This window comes from Petromyzon marinus, chromosome 17 (genome assembly GCF_048934315.1).
Source record: "Petromyzon marinus isolate PM22_M1 ecotype Great Lakes invasive population chromosome 17, UKy_Petmar_22M1.pri1.0, whole genome shotgun sequence".
Classification (NCBI taxonomy): Eukaryota; Metazoa; Chordata; class Hyperoartia; order Petromyzontiformes; family Petromyzontidae; genus Petromyzon; species Petromyzon marinus.
In genome coordinates, this window is record NC_133683.1 from 9,226,372 (window position 1) to 9,252,022 (window position 25,651).

General features: G+C 52.0%; 1 protein-coding gene across 1 annotated transcript in view; it reads right to left on the reverse strand.

Annotated features, from left to right (window-relative positions):
- The window catches only part of SETD3 (SET domain containing 3, actin N3(tau)-histidine methyltransferase), a 39,830-nt gene extending 22,183 nt beyond the window's left edge, over positions 1-17,647 (reverse strand). Inside the window, exons 1-3 of the mRNA XM_032956223.2 lie at positions 17,524-17,647; positions 2,445-2,569; positions 400-492 (exon numbers count right to left, since the gene is read on the reverse strand). Of these exons, the coding sequence (XP_032812114.2) occupies positions 400-492; positions 2,445-2,553 (202 nt within the window). The 5' untranslated portion in view covers positions 2,554-2,569; positions 17,524-17,647. The remainder of the gene's footprint in view (positions 1-399; positions 493-2,444; positions 2,570-17,523) is intronic.
- Between the last annotated feature and the right edge of the window lie 8,004 nt (positions 17,648-25,651).

Below are 25,651 nucleotides of genomic sequence, written 5' to 3' on the forward strand. Positions count from 1 at the left end.
GTTAGAATCGTTGATATAAAGATAATCTTTCCTATGATATTTGACATGTCTCGTTGTTGGGTGTGTTTCATATGATATTAGTTATGCAGGAATGCACATTACATAAAAAATGTAATTCCCATTAGGTCCCGTGGCATAAATTAGAGACTCCACCCTATGTCTCTGGCTTCTCTATTTACGAGCTATGAAGAAGGGCCATTACCCGAAACGTTGCCGCTTATATATTTTTACTTTTAAAACCACAACACATTATTGCCAAATGTGTTTGAGTTTTAAAAAATAAAAAATATGGATATTTCAGTAATTTGGGGCATTGGCAAATACAATTTTAGGCAAAAAGCATAAAGTTCAGTACGCGTACGAAAACAACGAGCGTCACGCGTGCTTATGCACTCTCACCCTTCTGCTTCTTGCGAATCTTCTCAACAAGAACACGGACCTGCAGGTACTCGTCCCACTCCTTGCCAGGTGCGGGAGGGGGACCGCTGCACACTGGGAGCAGGCAAAATACGGAGGTCGGATAATTTAGGAGACACTTCTGTAGTTTGTCATTTCCACAATGAGACATATGCCTTCTTTGGTTCTTTCGGTAAAGTCACGTAGAATGATAATAAAATAATAAATTGATAAAATAAAATAACACAATATTCTCTTTATCAATTTATTATTTTATTATCATTCTACGTGACTTTACCGAAAGAACCAAAGAAGATGAATCATTGCAGTCACGAAAGCTTTAAATAGAGACATATGCCATTGAGGAAGGCGTGTAAATAACATGGCAACACGCTCGTGCAACTAATCGCCAGTAGTTGTTTTACTTAGGTGCGTCAGTTCACGTTTTCAGCTTAAGCATCCAACGGGACTGCATGGGGCCCGATTCAGGAACAGGGCTCTTTTTCCTGCTTTGAGGAAGTCTCACAGCAGGATCTTTCACAAAAAGCCATTGCACTTAATTCACAGCCACATTTTGGCTTTGTTCTGCCCCCACAGTATATGCAGAGCACTGTTCATTTGTCGAGTAACACCAACCGATTGTACGCATGTCAGACACGCACACATACACCGATGTGCGCGTGTGTACATGCACACATACACCGATGTGCGCGTGTGTACATGCACTTTGCGAAACAGTTGTAAACCAAATGGGACCTTTTTGCCAGTATAAAAGTGGCAAAAAGGTCCCATTTTGAAAGTGCTGCTCACCCCAAGCAATAAATGCTCTGATAGTGCATTGTCTTTGTGCTGTGCACCTTTTGGCGATCTGTGACCTGACACTGGTGAGAATAGGCCTTAAAGAAGGCTGTCTAGGGTGTAGGCCAATCAGTTTCAAAGACAATGCATAGATTATTGGTTCTTTCGGTAAAGTCACGTGACTTTACCGAAAGAACCAAGAATATGAATCCCTGCAGTCACGAAAGCTTTAAATCAAAATTTAATGCATATATTATCAGAGCATATTTGTTTGCATGTTCACCACAAGTACGTGTGGTTAATGCAGACTTGATTCCTTGCAAAAGATTTCTGTTTAGTGTTTAACATCGTAACACCTCCTGTTTAGTTGCCAGAAAGGGTAAAACCTATTCTTATTTTTTCATAGTTCTAAACCCATTCCGCAGATGCAAATCGATTGCTGAGCATGGGGCAGTGACACGGCAAAGCAGGAGTGCAATACGCTGCTACGTGCAGAGGTTCGCGGTTTGCATGCGGCAGGCCACCCCTTGCTACGACTGTGATGCGTACAAAACACAAATATACAACGCGCCCTCCGCCTCACGGTGAACTTTTAAAAGATCCCATGATGTAATTGGAGGCGAGCAGGCCAGTGTGCTGGCGCCATGGTTCAAACTTGCTCAATTGAAAAAAAAATCACACTTAATGGGGATGAGACAGCAAGCATAGCCCCATGCTGGCAGGCGAGTGCCCCCTCGTCACGGTGGCCAGATGTAAGCTTCATCCGGTTTTTCCCTCCACAATTAGAATCAACATGCATTTAGATTACGCTGCTATAAATTTCCACGTGATAAGCCACTTTTTTGAGCTGCAATGATTTGTGGCCAGGTAGCTTCTGGAAAAGAAGCTAATAGCTAAGTGGGCTTTACCTTGAAAAATAAAAAAAAGTTTTATTTTTTGTGATGTTCTTACCTTTCCTATACTTGTCACTCCTATTGTGTTTTTGTCGTTGTTGTAACTTTCTTACCCCATGCTCCTACTGGACATCAGTGAAAAAGAGCTTCATAGCTCATCGGATTCCTCCTACAGTATAGATAAAGATTCTGATTGGCTTGCAGGCTGATGTCGAGGCACCTCGTGTCAGCATGGGAACAGCTGCCACTGGGGGTGCCCTTAGAATGTTTTGAGATGTGATGCAAGGCGCTTTGAGTTGCTGAGCCATTCCACACGTCACAACTACTAGGGTGGTGTGCTTGGGCGAAGAGGCTCACTCTGCAGCAGCTCCGCGATGAGCCCCATCATCTCCTTGCCACTGGGAGAGGCGCTCATTCCCGCACCACCTGTCACCTTCTGGGTCTTGACACGACTTTTCTTCCCCATATTGCCGGATGGGAATCTGCGCACGCACAAACACACACAAGGGTACACACACACAAGGGTACACACAAACACGCAAGAATATAAATAGCATCGTACTTGCCGCAACAAGAATACTTGCATTAGTCTGTGGGAAGGGGGCAATGTTTGCTGTGCGAGTAATTTGTGGGTACATTTTCAAATGTTTGCAAATTTGAACTGAGATGGACGGTGTGCTTTTTTTAATTTGCGATTATAAAGAGCAAAACTTGGCAGAACCCTCCTGAAAAAGTCGCAAGACTGAGTGAGGCTTTCCTGGGTAAACGAGCAGAATCGCATGGAAACAGCCGTACCAATACCCGCCACTAAGTGACGGTAACATCACCACGGTGCCTGTGCCAGGCCAGGTGCACTTTGAGGCGGTTTCCTGTTTTGAGGCAGGAAACAGCCGTATGTACACACACACACACACGTGTGCACCTAAGACATCAACAGCAGCACCACTGCACATTCTCATTGACTTACAAAGATCCCCCTAAAGCCTGAACAGACTGTAGGGGTCAGTGCTGTTAATGAGTACCTATGAAGGCCAGCACAGCACACGAGGGGGTGGGTGGCCATTGCCTCCCCAGCGATGATGTTTTTACACATCGCGCCAGATACACATTTGAGGCTGAGTCGACCTCAGGAAGGTTCAGGACCGATTTAAATAATCGTCGCTGGTGTTGGCTGGAGCGGGGAATCGAACTCGGGTCACCGGGTTTCCAAGCGCAGCACGCTAACCGTTGCACTGCCGCTCCCCATATATGCACATACAGATACACACGTACATTCCGACACGCGCATACAGATCTCCCAGTTCTGCTAGTGACCACCAACTGAGGGCAGAACTCATGTGTGTTAGGGGCAGCGGTGGTGGGGGGGGGGGGTAGAGTGCCGTGCAGAAGCGTGGCAGCGCCACCTGTGACGCTCGTCTAAGATTTCCGGAGCCAGCTGTGCTGTCTTTTCAGGAGGTGACAGAGCAGCTGTGGAACTGTCTGACTGTACGGATGCGTCTCCCAGCACAATTATGTGCCGCCAAGGTTTGGCTCAATCCACCTTCATCATCCCCTCTGGGTAGCATTCCACGGTGTAGCGGTGGTCACGCCGGACTCGCAATCCAGAGGTTGACAGTGCGATTCCATCTCCCGGCGCGGCAGTTAAAAACAATGGCGCATGTTTTTAAAATTCCCCCACTGCTGTCCACCCAGCCAGTATAACATGGGTAGGTCACAAGTTAGTAAATCGGCAGGTCACGTGGCGTGGGGAAAAGTGTGGGTATACCCACCTCATCCACCACATCTGGTCAACGTGGAAGAGTAGACCAAATATCCTAAAGAGTTCGCTCCAGCAGAGGCCTTTCCGTCAGCGGCCGCGCGCGCAACGGGCACCCAGTGGTGGGCAACCATTTGCGATGAGACTGAGAGCGGACCTTGATAGCAGGGTGTTGATAAGTAATGGGCTAAAGGATACAAAGCTAGACAGAGCGACAGGAGCAGACTTTAGAGGTCTCTATGGCCGTGCCATGCTGGAGGTGGGTGCCAGCTGCAGCACACATTGCGAGTGGTTACCCGCGTTGTGCAAGTCACTGAATTTGGCTGGAAGGAAGCAATTTCTTGTTCGCATGAATGTCAGTAAACTGGACTGCCTCTCACGTGTAGCCCAAAAAGGCCGCCATGGCACACGTGGAGGTATTGCAGGCAACACCACACCCGGCTACCTTTATCTCCCGAGTGCTGATGTTTATACACCGCGCCAGGTACTCATTTAAGGCTGAGTCGACCTAGGGGAGGCCCAGGACTCGTTCAAACGTTTGCCGTTATTGGTCGTGAGCAGGAATCTAACATGCGTCGCCATAATGGTAGAGCAATGCGCACATCATTGCGCTACCACTCTCCCTTATATATAAACAAATACAAAGTCTCTTATAGCCTTAAGAGACTTTTGGGGCAAGTGCTATTCGCAAACACCTATAACGGCCGGCACGGTACACGAGGGGGTGGGTGGCCAGCAGCACGCCCGACCGTCTTTGTCTCCCCAGTGGCGATGTTTACACGCTACACCAGGTAGTCATTTGAGGCTGAGTCAACCTAGGGGAGGCCCAAGCCCGGTGCAGATAATCGTCACTGGTGGTGGCCGTGAGTGGGAATCGAATTTGGGTCGCCCGGTCCATAGTGCAACGCTGACCACTACACAAACGCTCCCCACATATGCACACACGTGTGTACATATCGGCAGTAAGATTGCCATATGCAGTACACATGTATTGCATATTTTGAACTGTGTATACTCTTTAATGCTTTGTGTATCTAAAATTTTACCGAGGTAATGTTTACTTGAGAAGCGCTCTTTGACGTTATTGTGAAGGTTGCAATTTTAAATAAAGTTGCTTGATATATATGCCCAAAAGTCGGACTGCGCCCTCGATTTGTGTCACTCGCAATTGGGGTTTGACCGTTTTCACAACCATTCTGGAACATCTCCATACTTTGCAGGTCATTTGCAGGACGTGCTTTGTTCTACGCGGGCCCAGGAGGACGGCTTCATTCTAAACGCCTAGGAGCACACGCACGCACACACACAAAGTTGGCCAAGTACCATTTATGTGTGTCAGCTGGATCAGAGCCAACGTGGTTGGCTACCACTGCGGGTGGGAATTGCGCCATGACATCATGATTCTGTAGTGGGAAACCTTTGCCCAAACCCAGCTTAGCTCACATTGGCTCATAGAGAGGAAGGATTTTCCTGCTGGGTGAATCAATGCCGATGTGGGTTTTTTCTCTTGGATCTTACTGGATCCGGATTCATGGACCTGGAATCCATTCGCATGAGTCGCAACGGAATCACAGCAGGGTGACAGGCAAGCAGGGAACCAACAGCAGGAACCCATGGTGCACAGAATGAAAAACATGAATCGGAGTGTGCATCTATACGCATACAACAGTAATACTGTTTTTGTCAATAAGAAAACTTTGATATGCTTGTCGATCCAACGTAATGTTAATTCTGGTTACTGGCCAGCTGATATCGAGGACCACAACTCAAAGCCCTGGAACCAGTGTAGAACCAGTCCAATTCCAGAAAAGCATTTCAATGTAGATTCTAACCACGAGGAATTGGGCTGCAGTACCATTGTGGCCAGCTGGATTTGGTGATGCTTAGATATGCAGAACCAACGCTGACCGATCCCAGATTTGCAATAAAATCATAGTGGAATACCATTCTATTGTACACATCTCCTGTGGCAGAATCACTCGTAGAATCACATTCATTTTAAGGTAGATTTTAACCCCGAAATCGTCCGGGGTTTAGTTGTAGGAATTGAGTGTGATGGCTACAGAAATCTGCCAGCTCTATTTGCTGCAGGCCTAGGATTGAATTACTTGGAGGCAGAGTTGGTGGATCTTGCCGAAAGCTCACAATCTGGGACAGTGAAGTGTTTTACAGAAGGCAGTACAGCAAGCAGGATGTTGCCCTATCTTCATGGTGTTTTTGTTATCCCATCACATGTCAGTTTTCTCCACTCCGGATTCATCCCACATGAAAATAGTCAAACAATAGAGCGAGTGGCTCGCAATTTCAAGGTTGCGAGTTCACATTCGAGTTGGGGGTTGACGCAGCCCATCATCCCTCTGGGGTAGATTGAATGAGTACCACTTGTGGAGGGGTCAACAATGGTTGTCCTGTGGAGACTCGTCCCCATCATAGGAACAAGGAATGTCTACGACTGGCTCAGGGCTATAAACAGATGAGCACCACTTCAATGCTTATTTGAGTAGATCACTTGGATTTTTAAAATGTGTTACACTGACACATTCTGTTACAAAAAGACATTCACCTCGCTTCACCATTGAAGCTGAAATTTAACTCCTGGGTGCAGTAGTAGGTGCAGTTTACTGAAGCGTCGTTATTTGATACCACGTTGCACTCTAGGAATGAGGCTATACATAGCTTGCGAGAAACAAGATGATGCCGTGCCGATCGACCGTGTCATGCCGTACTAAAACTATGTCTAAACAAACTTCACTTACTTCTAATACTACAGATTACAAGGAGAGGACTGAAAGGGCTACAATGCAAAGCACGGTACTGCAAACAGTGTACCACAAAGAACATATTTGAAAATCAAGGAGACTTTCATCAATGAACTAACATTATAAAAGGACTCAACGTATGAAAAGATGCAAATAAACATTTATAACCGGCCGAGGTGGCTAAGTGGCAAAGCGAAGTGGCTCACACCAGACACCAACACCAACAGCTCATGGACAGCAGGCAAGCGTCAAAGAAGATTTTGTTCCTTTATATTCTCCACAGCGACACAAGTGATTGTGTCGTTGTTTTCCGTGGTTGTATCGAACAAGGAACAGAGGGGGTCCTCGCCTATGGACGTATGTCAGTTCCCAATCATTGTTTCCAGCAAGGGTGACCGACTGCCGATGAGACGATGTCAGAACGGGCCTAGAATTTGCTTGTGTTGAACCAATACTTCTGGGGGGATAATTGCACTCTCATAAGGCCTGTGTGTCCGATCGGATCTGTAACAAAAATAACTTTCAATTTCCACGTCCAGAAAGAGACGTGCAAAGGAGCAATATAATTACCTTCTTACAAGTATTTATTTTGTTACCTATATTCATCACGATGACGAAAATGATTGTGTTATGTATTCAGTCAGATCATACGCAGTTGGAGAGACAAATGTGAGAGTGATTCTTCGTCACATTGTCCGTTTTGTACCATTTTCTTTAATTATATTTCCCATTTGGTTGTTTGTGTTGCATTTTGCCAGGTATCACTTGCTAAATGGATTTGCATTTCTGCGAGTACAGTTTCAAAGACAACGCAAATATGATCAGAACATGTTTGTTTGCATGGTTTGCCACAAGTATGTGTGGTTAGTGCAGAATTGATGCCTTGCAAAAGGTGTCTATTTGATGTTTTACCATCTTAACACCTCCTGTTTCATTGCCAGAAAGGGTAAAACCTATTATGATTCATCATTCTGGTTATATGTGTAGTGGATTAACACGCGCATACAGGGGGGAATGGTAAAGACGCGCGAGTTATGGACAGTGGGGTTACGTCGGGCCGGCCAGGTGTGGCGGCGGGAAACTGTGCAGTAATGACGGGCCAATTAAGCTGGAGAGCGATGTACGGCTGTGATTGGCTGGGGTTGTTGTCAAGGGCGAAGTGGCGCCAGAATGTCTGGGAATAAAGGGGGCAAGTAACAGGTGCGGGGGGACGCGGGGCGTCGGTGGCACGCGGACTAATTAATTGGTTGGTAATGAGAACGGCGATATATTCGGGAGACGGGAAGAACGAGTTGAGTTGTCGCTGGGACTGGAACGAAGCAGGTCGGGGAGAACCGGAGTGAAGACATAAGAGACAGAAAAGGCTAGCAGTAGAGCAGAGACAAAGCAGTGAGAAGCAGAGACAACCAGAGACAGCCGAGACAAGCAGAGAGAGACAGAGAGAAGCAGAGACAAGCAGAGATAAGGAGAGAGACAGAGAGGGACAGAGACAGCGGGAGAGAGACAGATACAGCATGGGATAGAGACAGAGAGGGACAGAGACAGCGGGACAGAGACAGAGATACAGCGTGGGACAGAGATGAAAAGAGACAGAGACAGCGGGAGAAAGACAGCGAGCGACGGAGAGAGACAGGGACGACGCAGAGGGACAGTGAGGGATAGGGGAGGAAGCGGAGTGAGCGAGATGGGCGGAGCGCGGCGAGCGAGCTGCGGCTAAGCGGAATGACGGAGTAACAGACATAATGTGAAGAGTTGTAATAAAAGTGGTGTCGGAGATAACAAGAAAGTTGTCCGCGTCAAGTCGACCACTACATTTGGTGTCAGGAGTGACTACGAGACCACGCCGACATGTCAAAGAAGTCGGCTAAGCGAAAGAACGTGCCAACGGACTTGTCCGACGACAGCAACGACGTGGACGTTATTCCCGCGTCCGGCCAAGAAGCTGTTGCTCCCCCGGCGGACCTGGTCAACCAGGTATCTGCGGGGCGGGAGGACGGACCGAGCGGGGCCGAGACCCCGGGGCCGGCTCGTGAATGGAGGGCCCTCATGACCTAGTGGGAGACCAGGCTGGCGATGCTGACGGAGGCGTTTGACCGCTTTATGGCAACGGAACGGGCGTTGCCGACGGTGCCAAGCCAACCCACGGCCGTTTCCGCGCCGCCGGAAAGCGCCGACGACGGAGCTGCACCCCCCGCGACACTGCCAGCGGAATCGGGCGCCGATGGGGCGCCAGGGTCACCACCCTTGGGTTCAAGACGGCGGCTTCACGTCCAACGCTTCGAGGCCAAGGTTGGCGATTGGACGGCATTTACGCGACGGTTCCGAGCGGCATATTAATCACTCGAATGGACGGAGAGTGACGCGCTGCGGACCCTGCCGACTGCCCTCGATGATGACTCGCTGGCGACGTTCAACGGGATTCCGGCCGGCATCCTGTCGTCGCTGGCGGGGGCGTTCGCAGCGATACAGGTCGTGTACGAGCCGCGTTCGGTCGCCAAACGTAAATTTCAGCAAAGGAAGCGAGAGGGCAGGAAATCTCCCCTCGCATTCCACAGCGCGCTGTTGGCCCTCGCGCAAGCAGCCTACCCGGCGATGGACCAGGCGGCCCTGGACTCTCTGGCCCAGGAGAAGCTATTGCTGTTAGCGAAGGAGCTACGCGTCGTCCTTTCGTTACCCAACAGCAACAACGATAACGACATGTTATCTCTACAAATCGCCAGGAACATCCAAGTCAACCTGGACCTCTGCGACGAACCAACGGTGGCGGGGGCGCAGCCTCCGATGGTGAGCGCCAACGTGTCCGGGTGCGCGGCGGAGCTGGAGACGCCGCCGCCGGCTGCAGTGGCGGCCCGATTGCCGCCTGCGGGCATGCCACGTTGCCCCGCGATGTACGGAGGTGGCGCGTAGCGGGCGTGCTACGAGTGCGGATGGGGAGGACACCTCGCCCGCGACTGCTGGCGGCGCAGGGGCGCTTTTCCAAGGGCGCCGACCGACTACAACCAAGGATTTCCCCCGCTCCGAAGTTCCCAGGCAAGTCGTGATGCATCCAATACATGGCCGTTTTCCCCACATCACCCATCCGTGCCGCCTCACCTTGTAACCGCTCATTTGTACGCTTCGCGCAGCCAGGTTGTATGGGGCGCATTGGTACATCGCGTTTTGGGTGCCGCGCCAGGCTCGTCGGATGTGATGGCGCTTGTTCAAGGGGTGATGGTCAGGGTCATTGTCGATACCGGGGCTTCGGCGACCCTCATCTCCTTACAGACTTTTCGTTCGTTGCCAACCTCGCCCCAGGTCCTGGAACCGGTTGACGGGCCGTGTATAGCAGCAAATGGGGGTAGCCTCGGGATTTTGGGCCGCATGCTCGCAACAATCCAGATCGGGGAGGTGTGTGTGACGGGATATATTTTGGTTTCCACGGCCTTGGCGGTACCGTGTTTGCTGGGTACGGATTTTTTTGCAGAGAATGCTGCTCAAGATCTCCATAGAGAGGGGTTGTTTGGAATTTCCGTCTGGGAAATGTCTTAAATTTTTGGGTACCCCGTCTAAATTGACCGTGGTTAGCCGCACCATGCATGTTCCGCCTGCCACGCAAATGCTCGTGCCGCTGCGCTTCGATCCGGCGGTGGGGTATATTGCTGACACCTTCCAATGCTGTGTCACGGACACCCACCTTGATCAGGGCTTTAACGATGGTACCGGCGAATTGCGACCCCTTTATACAGATTGTCAATGCAGGGCACGAGCCCATTGTCATTCAAGAGGGTACTACGCTAGCGCATGCGACGGCAGCCCCGGGTTCGGAGGGGGAGGCGTGCTTGGCAACGAGTGTGGGGGATGCATTGTCGTCGAGCGACGATGAACCAGACTGGTTGCGGGATCTGTACATGCAGAACCCCGAGCTGACGCCTGTGCAGCGGTCGCGTCTCCATGGGCTGCTTTTGGAGTTCAGGGATGTTTTCATTTCAGGTAAATATTATGTTTGTCATACATCCCTGTTGCAGCACCACATAGAAACTAGGGATGCACCCCCGATTCGCCTAAATACCCATCGCATGAGTCCGCTGGAAAAGGATTGTATTCGGCAAACCTTGGATGAAATACTCTTTTTTTCGGTAAAGTCACGTAGGTAAAATAAAATAAATGAAAACAGCAAAATAGCTGTATCACTTGAGACAGCAATTTTGCTGTGACTGTTTCACCTGAAGACGTAAGCTTGTGTTGCCTCCGAAACGTCGTTATTTAATTTAGTTGTTTTCATTTATATCTTACCTACGTGACTTTACCGAAAAAAACAAAGAGTATGAATCCTTGCAGTCATGAAAGCTTCAAATCATGGATGAAATGTTGGAACAAGAGATCGTTTCTCCTTCCTCCAGCCCGTGGGGGGCTCCCATCGTACTGGTTAAGAAACGTGACGGGTCCCTGTGATTTTGCGCCGACTATCGCAAACCCAATAAGATTTCCGTTGCGGATGCGTACCCGCTCCCACACATTGATGATTCGTTAGATGCCCTGTGCGGCGCAAAATTTTTCCCGACCCTCGACCTCTTGTCGGGCTTTTGGCAATTGCCCTTGGACGAGGAGCCTAAGCCAAAAACCGCCTTCCGAACACCACAGGGATTGTTCCATTATAACGTGCTCCCGATGGGGCTCCACTCCGCGCCGGCCACCTTCCAACGCCTAATGGAACTCGTGTTGTCCGGATTGCAGTGGGAATCGTGCTTGATATATCTTGACGACATCATTGTTTTCAGTAAAGATTTTGACGAGCATTTGCAGCGGTTGCGTGCCGTGTTTGGCCGAGTGTGGCACGCTAACTTAAAATTTAAGCCCCAAAAGTGCCATTTTTGCTGAGGATGTCTGTTAAATACTTGGGTCACGTTGTTAGCGCATCAGGAGTCGCCACCGATCCGGACAAAACGAGCTGCGTACGCACGTGGCCAGTGCCAAAAACGGTGTCGGAAGTGCGTAGCTTCGTGGGCTTCGCGTCATATTACCGCCGATTCATTAAAGATGTTGACACAATTGCACACGTTGACCGGTAAGCGTAAGAAGTTCCTCTGGGGTGACGAGGAACAGCGTTCATTTGAGAGACTTCGGGGCGCTTTGGCGGACGTGCCGCCGCTTGGATATCCGGATTTCACGAAAATGTTTATCCTTGACACGGATGCCAGTGACACTGGCATAGGCACCGTCTTGTCGCAAAATGTCGACGGTGTTGAGAGAGTAGTGGCGTACGGCAGCCGCGTGTTGTCTCCGGCTGAGCAAAAATATTGCGCGACGCGCAGGGAGCTGCTGGCCATCGTGCACTTTGTTCGGCTGTACCGACCGTACTTGTATGGCAGGGAATTTTTGGTCCGCACTTACCACGCGGTGCTGCAATACTCCTTGCGGGTTGACCAGCCTTCGGGCCAGATGGCCCGTTGACTCGAAATCCTGCAAGGGTATTCCTTTACGATCCAACATAGAAAGGGGACGCGTCATGTCAACGCCGACGCTTTACCGCGGTTGCCGCAGCCAACAGGCTCATGTCGGTGTGCAGAGGGCTCGCTGCGTTGCGCTCCACCGCTGCAAGACGTTCCGGCTATGGTCGCCGCGGCCGATTCGGTCACAGCGGGGGGGGTTCCCGCTGAGGGGTCCGGCATATTGGGGTTGACGCTGGCCCATTGGAAGCACCTACAGGCGGAGGATTCCTCCCTGGCCAGCATGAGGCTTCGGGCCTCTCGTTCGAGGGGATCGGAGGATCGCCCCTTCCTTCAGCTTGTCGACGGTCTCCTCATGCGCTGGGACGTCGAACTGCAAAAATTCTGTATTGTTGTTCCATTGGAGTTGCGAGGAAAAGTCATTCGCGATACGCACGGGAAAATGATGCATTTGGGTGAAAAAAAAACGCGCTGACCATGGGGAAGGAGTTTTACTAGCCGGGCATGCATAACGATGTACAACGATTTATTAAGTCCTGCCACGAATGCGCACGGCGGAAAGCGCCGGCGCAACCCTATCGCGTGCCAATACAATCGATACGGATTTCCCGTGTCAACGAAATTGTTGCCCTAGATATATTGGGTCCGTTTCCCGTAACCCCAAGGGTGCACAAATACTTGCTCGTGGGCGTCGAGTACCTCACTCGCTGGCCTATGGCATGGCCACTGGTGGACCAATCTGCGGGGTCGATCGCGGAAGCTTTCCTGCAAGGATACGTCCTTGATAAAGGTTCCCCGGAGCACCTGCCCACCGATCAAGGCAAAAATTTATCATCCCGGTTACTTAAAGAAGCGTGTGATTTACTAGGGACTAAGAAGATTCGGACGTCCCCGTACCACCCGCAAACCGACGGGATGGTCGAACGCCTGCATAGGACGCTAACGTCTATGCTATGCCAACAGGTCAACTCCGTGCAGAATGATTGGGACCTATACGTTCCGGCAACCCTAGCCGCTTACAGGCTGGCCCTGCATGCCTCACAGGGGTACTCGCCTTTCTATTTAATGTACGATCGGGAGCCGGAGGCCCCGGCCCTGGTCAGATTGGGCGTGCAGGCGCAAGGGAAGTCGTCGGCGGTACCTGCTCCCATGCAGGTGGCATTGGATTGTCTGAAGGAGGCTAGGGAGGCCTCGTTGGGTAACACCGCGAGACGGCAAGCCGCCAACGAACGGTTGCACGGCACACAGTCTCCTCGGGAACCCTGGCGTGTGGGGGACAGGGCTTGGCTGCACTGCCCCATTGTGCCAGTGGGCACGTCTCCAAAGTTCCATCGACCCTGGCAGGGCCCCGTCGAGATTGTGGAAACTCGTCGGAACCAGAGTGTACGGATTCGCTTTGGTCGCCGCATATGGCATGTTCACCCGTCGCGCCTTAAGAAATTTGTACCTCCCTACAACGCGTCATCTCCCATCCCAAAGCGGCCTGCGTTGGATGTGTCCGACGAACCTGTGGTACGGTCGCATGTGAACGCGCCTCAGCAGTCTGCCCCCCGTGTGCCTGCAGGACCGCCACTATTAACTCGGAGGAAGCTTTCTGGCAGATTCTCTGGCCGTAGGCCGGTTGGCCAGCCGCAACCTCGGGAGACGGCCCGGGATGCACAGGAGCGGGATGCAATCACGCCAGGGGATGATCGCTGTGACGAGGGGGGGCACGCGTCGAGGACTGGATGCAGCCCCGTGTTAACGAGGGAGCGTTCCCCGCCCTTGTCCCATGTTGACCCATTCAGGGGTAATGGACCGGCTGCTGGAACCCGCTCCCGAGGAAGGACTTTCCATTGACAATTTGACAATACACCTCAAACGGCTGCCGTACACACGTCGGTCAAGCGACGCCATTGCTGTTGTCTGTTGTGTTATGTTGTTACTCACCACTGTTGAGGTGTCAGATTGTTGTGTGTAGCCGGGACGGCTAATTCATTAATCACGGGGGGGGGGGGGGGGGGGGTGATGTAGTGGATTAACACGCGCATACAGGGGGGAATGGTAAGGACGCGCGAGTTATGGACAGTGGGGTTACGTCGGGCCGGCCAAGTGTGGCGGCGGGAAACTGTGCAGTAATGACGGTCCAATTAAGCTAAAGAGCGATGTACGGCTGTGATTGGCTGGGGTTGTTGTCAAGGGCGAGGTGGCACCGGAATGTCTGGGAATTAAGGGGCCAAGTAACAGGTGCGGGGGGACGTGGGGCGTTGGTGGCACACGGCCTAATTAATTGGTTGGTAATGAGAACGGGGATATATTCGGGAGACGGGAAGAACGAGTTGAGTTGTTGTCACTGGGACTGGAACGAAGCAGGTTGGGGAGAACCGGAGTGAAGACATAGGAGACAGAACAGGCTAACAGTAGAGCAGAGACAAGCAGAGAGAAGCAGTGAGAGACAGAGAGAAGCAGAGACAAGTGGAGACAAGCAGAGAGAGACAGAGAGAAGCGGAGACAAGCAGAGACAGAGAGAGACAGAGAGGAACAGAGACAGCGGGAGAGAGACAGAGATACAGCGTGAGACAGAGACGGAGAGAGGGACAGGGACAGCGGGAGAGAGACAGAGATACAGCGTGAGGCAGAGACGGAGAGAGGGACAGAGACAGCGGGAGAGAGACAGAGATACAGCGTGAGGCAGAGACGGAGAGAGGGACAGAGACAGCGGGAGAGAGACAGAGATACAGCGTGGGACAGAGACAGAGATACAGCGTGAGACAGAGACGGAGAGAGACAGAGATACAGCGTGGGACAGAGACAGAGATACAGCGTGAGACAGAGACAGCGGGAGAGAGACGGAGATACAGCGGGAGACAGAGACAGCGAGCGACTGAGAGAGACAGACAGCGAGCGACGGAGAGAGACAGAGACAGCGAGCGACGAAGAGAGACAGGGACAGCGAGCGACGAAGAGAGACAGACAGCGAGTGACTAAGAGAGACAGGGACGACGCAGAGGGACAGTGAGGGATAGGGGAGGAAGCGGGGTGAGCGAGACGGACGGAGCGCGGCAAGCGAACTGCGGCTAAGCGGAATGACGGAGTCACAGACGTAATGTGAAGAGTTGTAATAAAAGTGGTGTCGGAGAAAACAAGAAAGTTGTCCGCATCAAGTCGACCACTACATATGTATTAATATTTCTATGGACATGCAATATTGTGCTGCATTACAAAACATACCAATATTTGCACTGCGGTTTCGGTATGAAAAAACAAGAAAGTTGTCCGCATCAAGTCGACCACTACATATGTATTAATATTTCTATGGACATGCAATATTGTGCTGCATTACAAAACATACCAATATTTGCACTGCGGTTTCGGTATGAATGGGAAAGCTAAGTTTATATATTTTTAAAAAACTTTAACTATAAAGCTGCATTGATTCTAGTGGTTATATTCAGGATATTGAGATGTTTAGCCAAATCCGGGAGTATTTTTGAGTTCGGGATGAAACTGTACTGTACGCAAGAGACAATGAGAATATGCAGACAAGCATGACATCTCTGCTGTCCTTCCTTTAGGCACGCCACTGGTCTGTAAGCACGAGTTTCATACACGCGCTGGTTCCATTTGCACATGATGTGTGCAGCACCACAACCCGGAGACTGTAAATTAACATTATAATGTACCATTTTCCCTGCCGTGCAGTGCGATTGGACTCTGCTCAGTGACAACCCGAGCCATCCTTTGGCCTTGCGGTGACAAGGGCACCAGCGCACGCGTACAAGAGAAACACTGTGCAGAGTAGACACTCTCAGTCACATGCCTGGAGCAGAAAAATCAAGGACGTGCAGCAACAGTACTAAATGGCAACCTCAGCCTCAGGCGAACTTTTAACCACCTGGTGCACCGCACCGTGCCAGCCATCACTGTGGCCAGCCATCCCTGGGGTCCAACCTTCACGGGAAAGCTGCGTCACGTCACAACTGTGCCTTAATATCCCTTCCCCGTGGCCTGCTCAACACAGGCACCACGGCGGCACGACACGGCCAGTTAAGCAAGTCGCTACAAGCTTTCACCCAAAACTGTAACGGCCAAACAGCGGTTGAGCAAATGCCAAAGCCACTGCAAGCATCATGGTGTTCACATAGGTGACACTGAACACTACCACGACACGGGTGACTCCGAGACCACTACTTACACCACCACCACCACCACATAGGTGACATTGAACACTACAACGACATGGGTGACTCCGAGACCACTACTTACACCACCACCACCACATGGGTGACACTGAACACTACCACGACATGGGTGACTCCGAGACCACTACTTACACCACCACCACATGGGTGACACTGAACACTACCACGACATGGGTGACTCCGAGACCACTACTTACACCACCACCACATGGGTGAGGGTTGACCACGTCTGCTCACACCACAGGGGCACCTTCAGCAGTGTCCTGCACGGACGCGAATCGCACTGCGAGAGGAGACCCCCGGGGAGACAGGGAGACACGGTGAGACATAGGGATACACGTTGAGACACGGGGAGACACGGTGAGACATAGGGAGACACGGGAGACATGGGGAGACACGGTGAGACATGGGGAGACACGGGGAGACACGGTGAGACATGGGGAGACATGGGGAGACGCGGGGAGACAGGGAGACACGGAGAGACGCGGGGAGACAGGGAGACACGGAGAGACGCGGGGAGACAGGGAGACACGGTGAGACATGGGGAGACACGGGGAGACGGGCAGACGCGGGGAGACAGGGAGACATGGGGAGACACGGGGAGACAGGGAGACGCGGGGAGACACGGGGAGACAGGGAGACGCGGGGAGACAGGGAGACACGGGGAGACAGAGAGACGCGGGGAGACGCGGGGAAACGCGGGGAAACGCGGGAAGACGGAGACACGGGGAGACAGAGACACGGGGAGACATGGAAACACGGGGAGACAGGGAGACACGGGGAGACGCGGGGAGACACGGGGAGACACGGGGAGACATGGAGACACGGGGAGACATGGAGACACGGGGAGACAGGGAGACACAGGGAGACACGGGGAGACATGGAGACACGGGGAGACATGGAGACACGGGGAGACATGGAGACACGGGGAGACATGGAGACACGGGGAGACATGGAGACACGGGGAGACATGGAGACACGGGGAGTCATGGAGACACGGGGAGACAGGAAGAGACGGGGAGACATGGAGACAGAGAGACACGGGGGGCGAGAGACGGGGAGACAGGGAGACACGGGAAGACAGAGCCAGGGAGACAAGAAGAGACACGAGGAGACAGCCACAGGAGGAGGGGGCCCGCATGGCCCCGCATGGCCCCGCGTGACCCATCCCCCGGCGTCCAGGCCTCGTCTATCACGGCACCGCCGCGCCACCTTCCCGGTTCGCGTGGCGAGCGAGAGACGCGGCGAGAGCGAGGGGAGAGACGCCAGACAGAGAGAGCGCCGCCGGGAGTGGGAGTCGCGGCGCCGCATTACCGAGCAGCAGCAGCGGTAGCGGCTGTAGCTGTCGTAGCAGCAGCGGCGGCGACACTGTATCTGTCGCACTGTATCACTGGGGTCGCGCCTCGGACCCGGGGCGCGGGGCGGGGCCGGGGTGGGGGCGGGGTCCGGGGGAGGGGCGGGGCTGGAAAAAAGAGCGGGGGCGGGGTACCCGAACTCGTGTAACCCGCCCCCGCCTCCCCCCCCCCAACCAGCCCCTCCTCCCGGCCCCGCCCCTCACATTCCCCACTACGCATGCGCAGTGCGGCATCGTCTCCCGTGGCCGCCCGTGAGATTTCAGCGGTTCTGCGCTGGAGGGTCACGGGAAAAAAGTCGATGGTTTAATCGGTTCGAAACCGGTTTTGGTTACGGTTACCCACGCTTACGGTTAATCGTTGAAATAAAGATGGTAAAAAGCGATTAGATTTTTTTAAACAAGTCATGTAAAAAAAGTTCGTTCAACAAGAGATGTAATACGATCCCGTCCTTGACTTACGAACATAATTATTTGAGACCCGTTCGTAAGTCGAACGGTTCGTAAGTCGAACGGTTCGTAAGTCGAACGGTTCGTAAGTCGAACGGTTCGTAAGTCGAACGGTTCGTAAGTCGAACGGTTCGTAAGTAGGCACTGCGCATATAGTCAGTGTTATGGAAGTATCGTTAAACTCATAATACATATTGCACGTAACACTTTAAAATAATACTGTTTAGTAAATTAAACAAAGTACAATACCGTGAATATAAAAAAATCAGGGATTCACTTCCCTTGAGTCCTGATGTTGACTTGCTTGTCGGAAGGGGCGTAATGAGTAACCACAATAATTGCACACACGAGGCACACAAAGACAAGGACGACCAACGACAACCATCCCCCGTGTAGCCTTCACAGACTGTGGGGGCACGTGCTGTTAGCGAGCACCTATGAAGGCTGGCGCGGCACACGAGGGGGTGGGTGGCTAACACCACGCCCGGCCGCTTTTGTCTCCCCAGTGTTGATGTTTACACACCACGTACTCATTTGAGGCTGAGTCGACCGAGGAGAGGCACAGGCCCGGTTCAGATAATCGTCACCGGTGTTGGCCATGAGCAGGAATCGAACTCGGGTCGCTCCTTTCGTAGAGCTAACCTCCACACAAACACACTTTCACACACAAACACAAACTCATTACATATCTCGGAGGTTCACTCAGCTGAACAAAATAGTTTTGCGGTTCAATTTGCACATGCGAGTTCGTGTTTTAAGTTAACTTCAAATATATGTCATGGAAGCGGGTTCGTAAGTGCCGGCGTCCGTAAGTCGAGGACGAGCTTACAGTACTCTACAGCATTGACTATGCGAGCTATCAACCCACACGTCCCTTGGATGTGACTGTGTGTCCGATTGGCTCCTCCCCTCATGGCATATGTGTCCACCACAGGGGCTAAACGGGGGCTCTGGACGGGTGCGAGGGGCTGGTAAACCCTCCACCTTCAATTAATTACCACTAAACCGCGAATTAAGTATATAACTAATAAGCTTGTGCCGGAGGCCCCGGGGGGCCAGGCGTCTATGACGTCTCCTGGCCAAACCCCAATTGGCGGAGCCAGGAGATTGAATATCTACCCTCGGGGCTCCTCCAGAAACAACGAAAAACCACTACGGGTGGCCACGTGGAATGTTCGAACGCTCACTGGGGAGGAGAGGCTGCTACTCCTCTGTCGGGAGCTGGACCGGTACTGCCTGGATCTATGTGGCATTCAGGAGGTCCGGTGGACCGGCTCTGGCTCCTGCCACCATGAGGGGTGGACAGTCCTCTACTCGGGGCAGCAGACTGCCAAACAACAGGGTGTGGCTCTTCTTTTGAACAAAAGAATGAAGGGGGCGTGGGAGCGTGGCGGTGAGGTGTGGGAAGCTGTAAGCCCCAGGCTACTTTGGGCTCGCCTTCCCATCAACCGGAGGCGAGGAATGGTGGTCACGGTTACTTATGCCCCTACCGAAGATGAACATCCGTGGAGGGATGCAGGCAAAGCCAATGACTCAGATGCCTTCTATGACCTCCTGTCACAGGTGCTGGCTAAAGTGGCCCCTCGGGATAGAGTCATCATGTTGGGTGACTTCAATGCCCGAGTTGGTCATGATACTGGCACCTGGTCTGGAGTGATTGGAGGGCATGGGCCAGATCAGCTCAATAACAACGGTAGGAGGCTGCTAGATTTTTGTGCAGCCCATGGGCTTGTAATTACCAACACGCTGTTCCGGCATCGGCGCATGCACACAACATCATGGATGCATGCCGGGTCCAAGCAAGAACATCTGCTGGACTACATAGTGACGGACCAGCGGATGCGAGCCCATGTCCTTGACACCAGGACCTACCGTGGAGCTGATCTGCCCTCTGACCATCGACTAGTCATCTGTAAGATGCGCCTGCCATTCTTCCACTCCGGTGGTGGGTGTACACCCAGGACCCCATTCCAACCTAAAGTGGCCTGGTCTCAGTTATCTGATGAAAGTTGCAAGCGAGAATTTCATCATCGCTTGCGGCTGGGATTGGCATCGTCCCCGACTCCTCCTGATGTCGAGGGTAAATGGGCGAGGTTTAGGACTGTGACTCATGCAACTGCAATGGCCGCTTTGGGTACACGGTCCAGACCTCCCCAGAGATCCTGGCTGACAGAGGAAGTGTTCAGGATGGTTGAGAAAAAGCGACAGGCCCACTGTCATCGGCTACAGAATCCCACGTCAGAGAATGAGGAGGCTTACCGCAGCCTTCGCTCGGAGGTTCGGAGAGCCGTGAGGCGCTGCAAGGATGGGTGGTGGTCGCGGGTTGCTGAGGAGATGGAGTCTGCCTCAGTGGCCCGTGATCACAAATCTCTATTTAACTTCATCAAAAAAGTAACCTGCAGCGCCACACCTATTACCATCATTAGGGGAAAAAACGGTGATCCAATCTCCGACCCCCAGGAACAGGTTCGCAGATTTGCTGAGCATTTCTGTGAGGTCCTGGGGGAGGGAAAATCCCTCAGCCAGGAAAACATCGTGGCACAAAGTGAGGATGACCCTGCTGAGGCTGCGGTGCCTCAAATATTGGAAGAAGTCACCCCCTGTGAGTGGCTGGCTGAGGTGCCATCTGCTGAGGAAGTATTGAAGGCGATCCGGAGTCTGAGACCAGGAAACGCAGCGGGCAGAGATGATCTCCCAAGCGAAATGCTGAGGGAGGGTGGCGTTTGTGCACAGACTGCCCTATATGACATCATAACAACAGTCTGGACCACTGGACGGGTTCCGCAGGATTGGAAGGCTGCCCTGGTGGTCCCCCTTTTTAAGAAGGGGGACCGCACAGACTGTAACTACAGGGGCATCTCACTCCTCAGTGTGCCGGGAAAGGTCCTGGCAAGGATTATTCAACATCGCCTTGCCAGGCACGCTGAGGAGAGGCTTGCGGAGCCCCAATGCGTTTTCAAGAAAGGGCGGTCCTGCACAGATGCCATATTTTCTGTCCGTCTGCTACAGCAAAGGTGTAGGGAATTCCAACAAGACCTACATCTCTGCTTTATTGACCTGGTCAAGGCCTATGATACCATCAGTAGGCCTGGGCACTGGGTTGTTCTTCGTGCTTTTGGAGTACCTGACCCTCTGCTCACGATCATTAAGGACCTTCATGATGGTGAGCGGGCCCGGGTAAAACTACGTGGCCGGGAGTCAGAGCCATTCCCTGTACACCCTGGGGTGCGACAGGGATGTCCTCTAGCTCCCACATTATTTAACATCTATTTTGACCACGTAGTTCGTGAAGCCTTCAATAGCTGTACCGGGCGAATCTCCATATGGTATAGATATAATGGGAGGCTGATCGATGCCCGGGTGCGGTCAAGGGATGGCTCCCTATTGCTCAACCACGTTATGTATGCTGTTGATTTGGTAATAGCTGCTCATTCAGAGGAGGAGTTGGAGACGCTGCTGCTGAGACTGGAGCGTGCCACTAAGAGGTGGGGCCTTACCATCAGCCCCACCAAAACTAAGCACCTGCCTGGGTATTTTGTACCATCGGACACTCCACCGCCACAACTCCCAATCGGTGATGGGGCAGTTGTGGAGAGAGTGGAGAGTTTCCCATACCTGGGCAGTGTGCTTATGACTGGCTCCAGTTTAACAGCAGAGGTCTCACTCCGAATCAGTCGAGCGGCAATATCTTTTCATCGGTTGCGTAATGCTGTGTGGAAGCTACCTGGTCTGTCGCTCCACACTAAGCTTCAGGTCTTCTCGGCCACGGTCATTCCCTCCCTTCTCTACGCTTGCGAAACGTGGACCCCCCTAATGGAACATCTTCGCCGGTTAGAAACATTTAGGCTGGCCTGCCTACGATCCATCCTGGGTTTAACCAGACTGGATTGTGTGAGGAGCTCACAAATCCTTGAAAGATCTGGGCAAGGTCCCATCGGTGAGCTCCTCCGGCAGGCAAGGCTGCATTGGCTGGGTCATGTAGCCCGCATGCCCAGCCACCGCATGCCGAAACAGCTTTTGTTCGGCCGGATTGAGGGGGCTAAGCGGACGCGGCACGGGCTAGAGAAGAGATGGAGTGATGTGGTACAGGAGGACGTGGAGCTGAGTGGACTTGCCGATGACTGGTACTAGCGGTGTCAAGATCGGCCTCTGTGGAGGAGGCTCGTGAAGGACGCTACTGGGCAGTTGGAGGCAGTCGCCCTCCAACAACAACGGAGGGCGGAGGAGCGACGCTCACAACAACGAGCGGAGCGCCGGGTGGCTAAAGCACAGCAGGTTGCCACAGTAAGGGGCACAGGTGGTGCATCAGCCAGTCATCTCAGTCAGTCGACCCGTGGCACCTGGGTCTGCCCCGTAACCTCCTGCCAACCTTCGTTCGACACTTCACGTGGCCTCAGGGTGCACATAGCCTGGCACAAGCGTCGTGGTGACGTCACCGCCACTTAGTGGCGAATGACGGTTGTTGTTGTTGTCCCTCCCAGCCAGCCAGCAAAACGTTTGGTCTGGCATAGTGCCTTGTCTCCATCTTTCTCGTACTTCCTCTGTGCTGCATATCCCTGTTAATCTCGATGTCTCCTCCCTCCGCTGCATCACCTCCCCCCATGTCCCTCCAACTTGGTCCTCGCCCTTCACTCCCCTTCTTCCCTATTAAACCAAAACACACACGGAGCTTACGAGCATCTCACCTCTTCTGGCGGCTGTTGTGCCCACAAACCTGCACTCTCCTTTACGTTGTGCGTCTGCGAATACACCGCGAGGCTGAAATGTAGAGCTTAAGTGCACTTCGTACGACATTTGCACTGTTTTTCTTTTAATACTCGTGCGTGTGTTTAGTTGACGCACTTTAAATGCCTCTGGCAATCTTCCTGAAGGACTCCATCACTCGTTCTCCGCACCGTTGCTGTGCTCACGCAGCACGGATTCCCCCTTTGTAAAAAGAGTCGGACAGTTGGCTAAGCGGGATCATCCCGCGTAATGAATCAAAATACGACAATGCCCTCGCCACACGCGTGGGGGGTGACGTTCCTGCAAAGCGCCCTGGCTGGCACTGCTCAAGCCTTGTGGGTAATAGGAGGTGAGGGCAACCGCGGCCGTCAACGCCTCAGTTGCCTTTCACTAAACACAAATTAAATACACAACAACATCAATGTTCAAATAACATGATTAAAAACAATAAAATAATGCTCTTTACATTTAATACCGAGGGTTGGAAGGAAGTGGGACTTTGCCCACCCTCTTGGTTGCATGCTTAGAGTCCAGGATTAATGGCAAATTGTATGGAAATAAACACTAAAGGTCAAGAAACGCGGAATAATACGTGGCAATATGACAATGTCCAGACGCTACAACAATCACAAAGCGAGAGAGAGAAGTTGGTGGTTGGAGCTGGGAGATGAGACGACGCACGGAGGGCACGCGAAGTGTCGGTCGCCGTGCTAAACTGTGGATACACAACACTCCATACTCACGCGGTTCGCAAATTGGTATACCAAAGGAAACCCGTGGATATATAAATACCGCGGATGCAATAAACGCGGTTGGTGAATGATTGCTGTCAGCTTAAATGCTCATCCCCGCTCTCCTCATTCCCATCCTCCCTATCCCCGTCTCAATCTCTCTTGCCTCTCCAAAAGAGCTCTCTCCCACTCCCTCCACCACCTCCCTCACCTCATCTCCATCTCTTCCACTATCTCCCTCCTCACCTCACTGCTTATCTCCCTCCCTCACCTCTATCCTCTACCTCCATCACCTCCCTCTATCTCCCTCCCTCACCTCCCTCTAACTCCCTCCCTCACTCTATTTCCCTCACTTCATTCTAACTCCCTCCCTCACTTCATTCTATCTCGCTCCCTCACCTCCCTCTAACTCCCTCCATCACCTCACTCTCCCCTTGCATCCTGCGTAGCTGTGGCGGCGAGAATGGAGGGTGGGGTGGCGAGGAGACGTGACGTCAGCACGCATGAACCCGGCTCAATGCTGTGGGATGCGGGTGACGTCATCCCGCAGATGCGCTTTGTGACACCAACACCACGCTCGCCCACTTGGGAGCGCGACACCCAGGCAGACAGGAATCCATCCATGGTGGTAGCCAGCCAGAAGAAAAAACATTCTAATGTAAATTTCGATTTAAAGCTTTCGTGACTGCAATGATTCATCTTCTTTGGTTCTTTCGGTAAAGTCACGTAGAACGTGACTTTACCGAAAGAACCAAAGAAGACATTCTAATGTAATTGAGTACATTTGCGATTGGCACTATTCTCATAGAACAGGGCTATAATGAAGGCAGGCGCTGCAGTGTTTCACAGTCTGCAGTAGTTTCACAGTAGGGGGGGGGGGGGCTATGTTGCTGTGTAACCCAACTGAGTAATTTGCAGGTAAATGTTCAAATTCGTAAAAATTGGACCATGACGCCGGCACGCAATGGCCGACTTGTTTCGAATAAAGTTCACTGTTAAGCATATAGTATATTATGGTTATTATACCCGCAGTATTAACCAGGGTGGCCCACAGGATTCTATCCGCGAACTTCTGAAACAAGTGGCGCATGCGCTCGCACTGACTATGTGCATGCTTAGGACAGCTATTAATGGCAGACAGGGATCCGCATGATGACATGGAGTTGGATGAGGGCAGGGTGGAGCACTTTTGTTCATATGACCTTGGGCACGAAGCATAACCTGCTGTGTCACGGTTCAGAAACACGTGGTCATGAACAAAATTGGGACAAAAACTAAAAAGTGCGTAAAGAAGCGTGGAGAGGTGCATGCCTGGAATTAGACTGAAATACACGCACGCACAAGTAAAAACTCTACACAACATCGGACTTGGGCAGGACGCGGCATGGCTCGAAGGGGTCACGGCCGTTTGTCAAGACTCACGGAGAAAGGTAGCCCGCCAAAGGAGGGAACGTGTCCGATGGGACGTCCACCGTAGAAATGGAGCGATCAAATCGGCGTTGTTTACAGGTGCTGGGACATTGCAGGAACGCGGGAGATGGCGACGGTTTGGACGACTTTCATTCTGCAGTGAACTACAGTGTGTATAACATCTGTGAAAAAATGCTTCATAGCACATCGGATTCCTCCAGTATAACTACATACAGTATCCTGATAACTAGAAGCCATCCTGTGGTACTGGTTCTCACTCGATCCTTACCAAACACTACTTAACAAAACTTAGCAACCACCATTGACACCAATCACGCTCACAACCTATACCACAATTTCAATACTTGGTATATATGACTCTCCAGAAACTCACCACCTACCTTATATTCTTGCGATAGAGCTGTCAACGTTTATGAATCTGGGTTATTTTGGAAAATAATACATATAAATGACAATAAATTACAAAATAATTGTCGCTTTCTTATTTAAAATTCAACATATGTGCTATACAAGCTATGTGATTTGTTTTATCGTATGAGCAAGGACGGTTGTAGGTGTAAATATGAAATATCTGAGCTCCACGTGCACGCAAACTCACCTCTCAGCGAGGTTATTGAGTCATGTGTGCACTCACGTGTGGCCTCGCACCAAAATGGGAGGCGCACTGTGATTGGCCGAAAAACACGCGGGATCCAGCCGGTCAGCCAACCACGATGAGTTCCATAGATCGCCGATGAGTATAAACAGCAGACGC